At 36.0% G+C, this 11,201-nt stretch overlaps 1 protein-coding gene across 5 annotated transcripts in view; it reads left to right on the forward strand.

The window, feature by feature from the left end:
• Positions 1-4,857, forward strand: part of ccdc149a (coiled-coil domain containing 149a) — a 144,742-nt gene extending 139,885 nt beyond the window's left edge. For all 5 annotated transcript variants that reach the window (XM_043693817.1, XM_043693826.1, XM_043693837.1 and 2 more), the window contains one exon: positions 1,826-4,857. In XM_043693817.1, coding sequence (XP_043549752.1) covers positions 1,826-2,388 — 563 coding nt within the window. In that variant the 3' untranslated portion in view covers positions 2,389-4,857. The remainder of the gene's footprint in view (positions 1-1,825) is intronic.
• The last annotated feature ends 6,344 nt before the right edge of the window (positions 4,858-11,201 follow it).

Here is an 11,201-nt window from a genome sequence, read left to right on the forward strand (position 1 = left end):
TTTAGAGGAATATGGGCTAATGCTGGCAAATGGGACTAGATTAGGTTAGGATACATGGATGAGATGGGCCAAAGGGTCTGTTCCCATGCTGTACATCTCTATGATTCTATCAATATATGTGATCACTATTCTATATGTCAATAATTTTTATATATTGCAAAGCACATTGAATGGCATTTTAGCATTAATGACAGATACTTCCATTGTGCATAATCCAGCTATTTCCTTGTGTGCATAAAACTCACTTATGATGGTTTACAATATATATAGATGGGCTGGTCAATTGAGCAGAATAGTGGCATATGAAGTTTAATCCTGAAAGTGTGAGGTGATGCAATATGGTAGCACTAACAGGACAAAGGAGTACACATTGAATAGCATACCTTGGGAATTACTGAGAATCAGAGACAGAAGTATCTTCTCTGTACTTTGAAGACAACAATGCAGGTGGGTAAGGTTGTTAAGAAGGTGTTATGGCACTGGGTAAACCCCCCTGCTTAATTTAAACTTGCAACACAGAAAAGATTTATCCCGTGCAGTAATCTGTGAAAATTCGAGAGGCCAAGGATTATTTAAAGTAAAACTTAACAACTTTATTTCTTAAAATATGACAGAGAATAATTAACTCACAATTATTTACAACTCCTTCCTCTAATCTATCTTTTAATTTTCCTTTCTATAATACTAGTCCGATAAAATCCACGAGTAAGATTACCAAAAATTCCAATTTCAAAACCAGACAGCTGTCAAATCTTCTCTGTATCTTCCTCTGTAGATTTTCTTCTTCTAAGGGATTTCTGTTTCATAGGTCATTGATAGATAAAGGGTACCTTTTTAAGAGAGCTGTGTTTCGGGATGTCTGAACATACTGGTGGCTTGACCATTCTCCCTCTCAACTGTTCACGTTTTCCCGGTCTCATACCCCTAAAGCATTGGATTGTATCATTAGCTTTTAATATTGTCAATATACTAAATTCAAACTTGATTGGAGTTTGATATTTTTGGGGTATAATTTAAACTGACCAAATTTGAATTTGTTTTTGCATCCAGGCAACCAGCTACTCTAGCTGCTGGACTAAATGTTCAAATGTAACTTCTCCAGCACTCTGTGCCTCTCTAAGTCCTTCACTCTCTTAAAGGTACAATACACTTCTACACCTTCATAACAAAGGCATGTAGGATACTTGGCTATATTAGTTGAGGCATTGAATACAAGAGCAGAGAGGTTATAAAGGAGCTGCATAACATGTTTGTTACACCACAGCTGGAGTACCATGTACATTTCTGGTCACCACACTTCAGGAGAGGGTGATTGCACTGGGGAGGGTGCTGAGGAGATTTGCCAGGATGATACATAACTGGAGCATTTCAGCAATGAGGAGAAACTAGATAAACTGAGTTTGTTTTCCTTTGAGCAAAGAAGGCAGGTGGGGGGACTTGAGGTGTATGAAATTATGAGGCATGGGTAGGCTTGATAGCAAGGAACATTTCCCATTAGCGGAGGGGCGTCATTTAACAGAGGACATAGATATAAGGAAAAGGACAAGAGGTTTTAGAGGGGATTTAAGGACATTTATTTTCATACAAAGGATGGTGGGATCTGGAATTTACTAAAAAATGTATTTAGATGCATTTGAGATGTATTTAGAAGTGCACTTGAAAAGACATAGTGTACAAGGCTACGAGCCAAGTGCTTGAAAATGAGATTAGATTGGTTGGATGCTTGATGATTAGAATGGACACAGGATGAGCTGAAGAGTCTCTTTCTATCCTGTAATGCTGTATGACTGTGTATTTGTTTTTTTAAAATTTGATTGATTCACAGGTCAATTAAAAGAAGGTCAAGGAACTCCAGCTCAGCCTTCGGCATCAGAATATCATGATACAGAGAAAAATTACAAAAAATCTGAAGAAACGCAGGTCGAACAAAAGGAAAGTTGTGGAAGTCCAGTATTTTTATCTTTGGAAATGGACTCTCAGATAAAGGATATTAATCCACCGATGTTGCAGTCCACTTCAGAAGATGAAATAGCAAAAATGACTGAGAAGCTGGTTACCGCTGATTTAAATGATGGTTGTAACGAAACAAGTGCTTCAAAAGAGCAATGCACAGTGACATCTCAGAATGATGCTGCTGTTTCATCATTATTTGAATCCCCTTTGGATAGTCCAGACACAGAAAACCAATCTGATTCTGAGAGTGACTATAGGATTCAAATTAATGAATCATCTGATACTGTGGAAAGAAATATAGATTGCACGTCGTCGAAAACAATTTCCGAAATAAATTCGGATTCTCAGCTGTACAACATGTTGACCACAGATCTGTCAATAATTGACGGTTCTACAGAATGTACAGATGGAAATCATGATGGAAATTTAGCATAATTTGATTGCAAATTTTATATTTTAGTTTTAATCAATAATTTTTAAATTAAGGTCAATCATCTTTAAACAATGGTAAAGCTCTTCAACCTAACCTGAGTACATGTACAAACTACAATTTTCCTTAAAAATGAATATCAGCACTTCATAGGATGTGATATGAATGTTTATGCATCTGGAATTGTGAACTGAGTTCTAGCGGAAACAGCCTTTTCCCATATCTGAAAATGTAAAGTAGATTAAATGATTAATTATTACCTATGAAAAATATGTGTTTTCACCAAAACCTTTTAGTATTCCTACAAAATATTTTAAAATATAAATTTATCACACTTTTTTTTGTTTCTCCATGATAGCAGCGAGGCATGTTTTCCTTGTTTTGTTTGTCTTTAGGAACCATTTGAAAAATTCTTCAGTGGAATGTAGTATTCACACAATGAGGTTTCAAAATGTTTCTGTCCAAAACAAAATACTTATTTTGGGTAACATTCTGCACCAGAATGTCTCAAGTAACATTGACCCACAACAATTGCTGGAAATAGGAAGGAAAATAATTTAGGATTAATCCTTCCTCAAATATGTGTACATAAAAAATTAATCTCCGTATTAATGTGTCCTGACTGTGCTGTTGTGCACTTTCTGCATTTCCTCTTTCTGATTTCCAACAATTCAAATTCATTTCTAAATTCATTTTAGAACTTGCAAACTTTTTGCTATAAATTGCTGTGTTACAACTGGAATTCCTTCAGATCAAAGTGTGATATAGGAGCAAGAAAAGGATTGTCAGTGATTTTGTTAAATCAGATATTTATATGTTCTTGAAAGAAAACTACTTGCACAAGTTTTCTATTTACCAGCTGTGATATGTTGCCATTATTATTGCATATCAGTAGGCAGCATCCCAAGCTCCAATGCAAACATAAAATTGTTTGTTTTAATCACGAGTTGCTAACATGCAAATTATATATGTATTCTAATTTTTAAAAAAGTTGGAAATAGAAGAAAATGACAGTCAATATTGTAACTTTTCCATACATCTTTAATGACTCAAGGTTTATTACATCTGGAGGACATATTTAATGCAGTAATATAAATAATGTATTTGTTTTCATAATGATTTTTATTAATTAGCTTAGTTGGGTGCTGAATGTTGCAGCTTGTGTATGTTATGCTGGAAGCAAGAACATATTAATGGAATGTACTAATTACTTGTGGGCGAGGGATTGGGGGGCAGTAGACCTTTACTGATGGTTTCAGAATAGAAAATCCACCAAGAGAAGTCTCAGGTATTGTATTACAACTGTCTTTGTTATGTAGTGTCCTGTTATAAAGACCTACCAAAAATTATTAAGATTCTGAATTTGTGAAATTTGATAATTACAAGAGAAATGGTGACAAATGTAAAGATTTTGCATTATTTTAATGACTGTCAGACCAGACATTATCTCATTGAATGGCATAGCTCTCATGATAGGCTGATTGCTCTACTTCCATACCAACATCATATGACCTATAGTCAGGTTAGAGCTTAAGATTCACATTAGAAAGATTGATTGACAGTATAATCACGTTATTTTGGCTCACCTTACAGTTAAATCAAGAGCAGCAGAACACAAAATCGTAGAGTGGAGGAAAATAATGCAACCTTTTGTTGAATCTAAGAAGGGAAAAATTGTCCTTTTACTTGTTCATGTGCTATTTATAACTTTGATGGAAAATATTTGCAGTATTTAATGTTTTCTTCAGTTTTCAAAGTTATCGATAGCTGTCACACTGAGAAGACTAAGCTATTATTTAACTTGGCACTTTAGTGATTGACATTTTATTGTTGGTTGCATGTAATTATCAAAATCCATGTCAAAAAGGGCTTTTTTAAATGAAATCACAGGGAATCGAGCTGGTAATTTTCTAATTTTCTAAATTTGATGATCTCCAAACAAGAACAGCTCTGTGGGGAAATATATTTTAAAGAGAAATTATTGACAACTTGAAGTTCTTGAGTACATTCAGGTCCACCGATTTGACCACAAACAGCTTGCCATGTATTGTCAACCATCACAACTTCTTACTGTTGTTGAGCTTTTGAAATGTGTAATTTTTTAATTGAAATTGACACATTAGCAGAAGCAGATTTTTTTAAAGAAATGTTCATTATGATATTGCTTGTGTCATCATCTTTAACAATAAATAATCCAGTCTATTTGAGAGTTTATTGGCAGATATTATCAATGCTATTAACTTTTCTGTATCATATTTTTTAGGTTTAGCTGCTTTCAGGATGGATATTTGTATGTGAATTTATTATATTAGGACTTGGTATGGTCCCTTGCAGGGACCAGATTGGAATTAAGTATTTTGGTGCCTAGGCCTAAAATACTTTTTTATCTTGCTACTCCTTTATGTATTTTATTTGAAATTATTGGAAAACATCTGTGAAGAGAAATCAGAGTTAATGTTTCAGGTCTGCTGACCTTTCTGAGGAAGAGTCACTGGACCTGAAATATTAACTCTGATTTCTCTTCACAAATGCTACCAGACCTGCTGAACCTATCCAGAAATTTCTGTTTGTTCTAATGTACAGCATCCACCGTTTTTTTGTTTTTTATTTATTTTTGTTTGAGTGGTGTTCTGATTGTTTTGTCAGAATGGTCTGGCTGGAATTAGGTGATAACCACACTGGTACCTGGATGGAATTGAATCGTTGTTTTGTACTGTGATAGTTTTATTTCTTTAAATCGAAGGGTTGTACTATTCCAAACATGTTTCCTTCACCAGCAAGCACAATTTCAGGTCAGAGGAAATACAGTTTTAAACCACTATGATGTTAATATTATTAATTAAGTTTCAAAATGAAATTTGTGAAAATGAATGATTCGGATAATTTCAGTTACATCACACTGCAAATTTTTGTTATAAATTCTGTGTTACGATCGAGCCCTCCAGTGTGCTTCCAATTAAACCTGTTGGACTATAACCTGGTGTTGTGTGATTTTTAACTGTGAAAATGAAGAGGAGGACACACTTTGTAGAAGCCTTAAATAAATACTTTCAACTTGTTTAGTCTCTAGGATTTATGTTAAATGCACAGAGATTAGAGAGTTGATTCTATGAATATTATGTTCTATTGCTGCACTAATTGTATGTTCTGTTACCATGCCAACAGCATGTGGTGCTATGGGTTGAGTCATTCCTTGCTACCAAAATTTCTTTCTGTATGCTGAGCCTACACCTGTTAAATTGTCAGTAGAAGATAACAGATCACTGGAGCCTAAACAGAAGGGGCACTTGTCTTACATAATATGGTACTTTATTTCATGATAGTAATAGTTACAGTTTATATTAATTTACCAGGCATAATGACTACGGACTCACGGGAGCTGTCCAAAATATTTCTGCTCCATTTGGGTTCTTGTACAAAATGCAAAGACTATGTGACATAATCAGAATGGTGAAATTCAATGTACAACCATTATCATCTACTGCAGCAATATCTCCCTATACCATTGCATGTGTCCTGTACCACTGTGTTGGATTTTCTATTACTACCTTATATTACTACAACGTGGTTTTCAATGACCTGCACCTGTACTTCACTTTTATTTGTTTGCCCCTCCAAGCAGGATTTTGTTTCTGATTCAGATGACCGCCTATTAGGAAATATGACTCCTAGCCACGAGTGGCCATTCTCCTTCTCTATATATTTCAACTGGTGCCGGTTAATTCATTTTAAGTGTTTATTGCCAATATTAACTAATACCAATTACATATCTATTGGGTTTGTTTATTTGTTTATTTATTTTCCAACCTGTTTCTCTCATTGTCACCAGTGGTCTACATTTATCTGTCAACTGACATCATGAAAAAAACATATTACCTGTTCATTTATCTCATTAACATTTGTGGGATTTTGTGTGCAACTTAGCTTTTGCATTACAACAATTAATATACTTTTTATAAAGTTTTTCATTAGCTGTAAAGTGCTTTGGGATGAGCTGGGAAAGGTGCTAGGTAATTGCTAGTTATTTGCTCATTTTGTTCTGTCTTTTTTCTTTTCTTCCTGATCCATTCGGTTTCACAGTTCCTAATTGGCAACAATCGATTTTAGATGGAATGCTATATTTATATTAGCAGCAAAACATGCATTTCTAGAGAATGTAAAGCTTCATGAAAACCCACAAAGTAACAATAAAAACAGGAATTAGTGTAGAAAATCAACAGGCCTGGCAGCATCTATAGATACAGAAACAGAACCCCATATGTTTATTGTTTGGAACTGAAGGAGGCTGAAAATAATGGTATTTATGTGTTGACAAAAGGTGAGGAGGAGCAAGTAGAACAGATGGTGAAAGTGCCCAGAGCGAAAGATAAAATTAGTGATAATAGTAATGGAAGAATTATATAGATGCACAGTAGTGTTAATTATATGTGTGATTAGTAGATTAGCTCTGCTCAGAGCAACCATAAAGTGGTGGATTAAGGGAGTGTAGTCAAAATGGAGGACAGTGTTCGCAGGCTGATATTGTTGAACTTAATGTTAAGTCCTGGGTGCTGTAAAGTACCAAAGCAAATATTGAGTGCTTGCGTTGAGCTTCACTGGGCCACTGTGGCAGGCCTAAGATGGAAATGTTAAAATATTACCAAGCTGATGTATTAAAATGGCAAGCAGCTGGAAAGTCAGGGTGTCATTCTTACAGACAGAATGGAGGTGTACCACAAAAAAAGTCACCCAGTCTGTGTTGATTTCATCAATATACAATAGAAGAGACCAGATATTCTGTCCTAGGCATGTTGCAGTGCTCTAGAAAAGCCAAAATGAGTCACTGGACTTGTATATTTACTGTTTCTCTCTCCACAGATGCTGCTAGACCTGCTGAGTTTTTCAGCAATTTGTTTTTATTTCAGTTTTCCATCATGCACAGCACTTTGCTTTTATTAGAAAGGAAATAATAATTGTTTTAAGTTCAACAGGATATGTAGTAAAAATAAAATACCTGTTGAAAAGTGATCTATGAAAATACACAATTTGTTATGTCATTACATGCTAATAGAAACCTTATTTTCTATAAATCATTACTGATTGTTATCCTCATGTACTGTAATGGAAATAGATCAATGTCTCAAATCTGAACAGTGCACTTGCAACGTTGTAGACACCAATCTCAGGAATAATTAAATATTTCTCGTTTGAATTGCATTTCTTTTAGGTTGGAAGTTTGCAACTAAAATAAATAGAATGTGGTTATCCTTAAAGTACAGTTGTTCAGAATGTATTAGCTGTGATGTGTTCATTAGGTTTGAAGGTCAGTAAATATTCTTTTACTTAGAAAACTGGAGCAATGACTCATTTCTAAAACAGTGGGCAATTTTTATAGTACGTATTAGTTGTCTTTTCAGCTTCTATTGAAAGCTTGGATTTTCTTTACGGCTTTCAACTTAAATGAGAACATAAACCATGGATTTGTTTTACATTTGATTTGCGGGGTTACACAAGAGAGAAATATCGCAATGTTACACGATATGTGGTCTGTGTATATGCAGAAAAATTTCTTTGTCTATTTAAACTAATCAAATTTTCATTGTAAATTGTAATGGTTTTACTTGAGAAAGGTTGACAAATGACTTTGGTGTATTCATTGAAATGAACTTTTGTCTTGATTAAAGCTATAGTATTGTTTTCAATGGGCTGAATTTGGCTGATTTTTGAAAGTAATAAAACATACAGCAACACTCAAAATATATGGAGAACAGCAAAAGAATCCCCAAATCAGGGAAAATCAACCTGATCATATCTAAAAACAGAATGGCAGGAGCTGCTCCTCTCCTGTGCTTCCTGCTATAAATCAGTAACAGACAAGGGAAAGAAGCATGCTGAGATTGGAATAGTAAGTGGGAATCACTAGGGCGACATAGAGCCAAGGCAGGATTTTAAAAAAAATTAATTCACAGGGTATAGGCATCACTGGCTGGGGCAACATTTAGCTGACCTTGAGAAGGTGGTGGTGAGCAGCCTTCTTGCTGCAGTCCATGTTGTAGGTAGATCGACAATGATGTTATGGAGTATATTCCAGAGTTTTAACCCAGCGACACTGAAGGAATTATGACATATTGCCAAATCTGGATGGTGTCTTGTAGATGGCACACATTGCATCACATGAGCATCAGTACTGGAGGAACCAAATGCTTGTGGATGTGATGCCAATCAAATGGACTGCTTGGTCCTCGAAGTTGTCAAGCTCTTCGAGTGTTATTCAGAGCAGCACCCATCCAGGCAAGTGGGAGTATTCCATCACACTCCTCACTTGTACCTTGTAGATGGTGTATAGGCTTTGGGAGGTCAGGAGGTGAGTTACTCGCTGTAGATTCCTAGCCTCTGACCTGTTCTCTTAGCCATTTTGTTTATCAGGGAAGACCAGTTCAGTTTTTCATCCAGGCTATTGATAGTGGGGGAATTCAGTGTAGCAATTTCAAAGGGCAATGGTTAGATTCTCTCTTATGGGAGGTGATACGTGTCTGGCACTTGGTGCAAATGTTACTTGCCACTTTTCAGCCCAAACCTGGATATTGTTCGGGTCTTACAGGATTTGAATGGGTAATGTTTCAGTGTCTAAGGAGTTACGAATGGTGCTGAACGTTGTGTGATCACCAGCAAACATCCTCACTTCTGACTTTACGATGGAGGGAAGTTCATTGATGAAGCAGCTAAAGATGGTTGGGCCTAGGACACTATCTTGAGGAACTCCTGCAGAGATGTTCTGGAACAGAGAGGACTAACCTTCAATAACCAAAACCAACAGAGAGATTGTAAGCCACATTTCGCTGATGCCTTGGTCGGGAGCCTTTTACCAGAATGAGAATTTCTGTCTGGGTAGCTGAGGTGGCAGAGAGGTGAAAGCTCTGTGGTGCAAAAAGTAGGCTTTAAGATATGTTGGTGGAATAAGGGGGTTGCAAGAGTGTTGTGGGGAGAAAGGTTGTAAAATATATTTGGGGTAAATGGGTCTGAAACACATGGGAGAGACAGGTGGCTATGGGGAAAAGGTGGTGTAACAGGGATGTAGGGGGAGAAGGATGTTACAGGCTGATTGAGAAGAAAGAAGGTGTCTCCAAGAGGGTAGTTGGAGGAAAAGGAAGCTGTAAGGGGAAAATGGAGGCTGAAATAGACAGAGAACCATTTTAAATCTGCCAACGTAAGAATATCAACCGAGAAAGCTTTAAGTGACTGAGGTCAGGAATTACTTGTAAATTAATGTGGAGCCTGTAGTTTAAGGCTGTATAAGTTGGGCAGCTTTTATATTTTAAAAAAAATGTTGGGATCTTTGTAATAATCACTGTCTTAATTATTAAATTGAAATCTGAGATTGAGTTTTAAGGTGCAGTAAAATGGTAGGAATCATCTAGTTAAATATTCCAGTTTGTGGAAGGTGTATGAAGAGTGGTGACATTTTGTATGTAAAAGTCTATGACATTTATTTTTGGAAAAAAATTGTCATTAGCTTACACCTGTTACCTTGGAACAATTTAAATAACTTGGTAGGTAGAAATTAAACTTTCCTTGTGCGTTGTGGCATGTTTAATGGAGAATTGATTATTATTGAAGCTATTCACTGATTATTAATCTCTTTCTGTGTGAGCTCAAATAACCCATATGTCAATATAAATAATGAAAGTGCATTACTACATGACAACGATACCGAACAAATGAATTGCAGAATGGAAAATTAGCCTGCAAAAACAAAAAGTAGCAATTGAAAATCAAAATGCAGTTCTCAAAAAGAAACAAGATCTCAAGCGGAGCCTTCAAAAAAAGTTAGTTTGATCCCTGATGTACAATAACTAATCACCCTCACTAGAAATGCAGCAAGTGAATACTGTGGATGCATGAGGTAGGTGGATGTAATCATATTACCAAACCCTATTAATGTACTTTCCTCATGGGATCTCACTCAGGCAATTTCTATGATTAATTAATACACAAAAATTATAATTGGAATGAAAATATCAATCAATGATTCAGGATTCAATTCTCTGACACTTTTAAAGTATATTGTTGGTGCTGTCATTTCCATTTCTCTTTTCATGTTTCCGGACCAGCTGGTCTGGGTAAATTCTCGACTATTTTCCATGCCTCTTCTGAAACTTGCTGTTATCTTTACCATTGTATCAGAGATCTACTGGATGAATTTTCCAAGATTCTAACTCCTCCAAGGAATCTAAACATGAAGAAAATCAATGTGTAATTTCCAAGATATCCCCTCTGATCCAGTAATTTTCCAATATTTGCTACACAGGCCATCCATGTACATAGAAGCACAGCCAAAGATGTCTCCTATTTCAACTTTATGTAGCTTGTTCTCTGAGTATTTCCATTAACAATTTCAACCAAAATGGAACATTTTAGTGATTTTGCTCATAGCTGCAATTAAATTTGCTTTATATTGAAATTTTATTGTGATTGAAAATTTTATGATTCAATATGTGAATGTACCTACTACTTGACCTACTCTTGGGAAATAAAGCAGGGCAGGTGACTGAGGTGTCAGTGTGGGAGCACTTTGGGGCCAGTCCCCATAATTCTATTAGTTTTAAAATAGTGATGGAAATGGATAGACAAGATTGAAAAGTTTCTGGATTAGTGGTGCTGGAAGAGCACAACAGTTCAGGCAGCATCCGAAGAACAGTAAAATCGACATTTCGGGCAAAAGCCCTTCATCAGGAATAAAGGCAGAGAGCCTGAAGCGTGGACAGATAAGCTAGAGGAGGGTGGCGGTGGGGAGAAAGTATCATAGAGTACAATAGGTGAGTGGAGGAGGGGATGAAGG

The sequence above is a fragment of the Chiloscyllium plagiosum genome, chromosome 1 (assembly GCF_004010195.1).
Source record: "Chiloscyllium plagiosum isolate BGI_BamShark_2017 chromosome 1, ASM401019v2, whole genome shotgun sequence".
Taxonomy (NCBI): Eukaryota; Metazoa; Chordata; class Chondrichthyes; order Orectolobiformes; family Hemiscylliidae; genus Chiloscyllium; species Chiloscyllium plagiosum.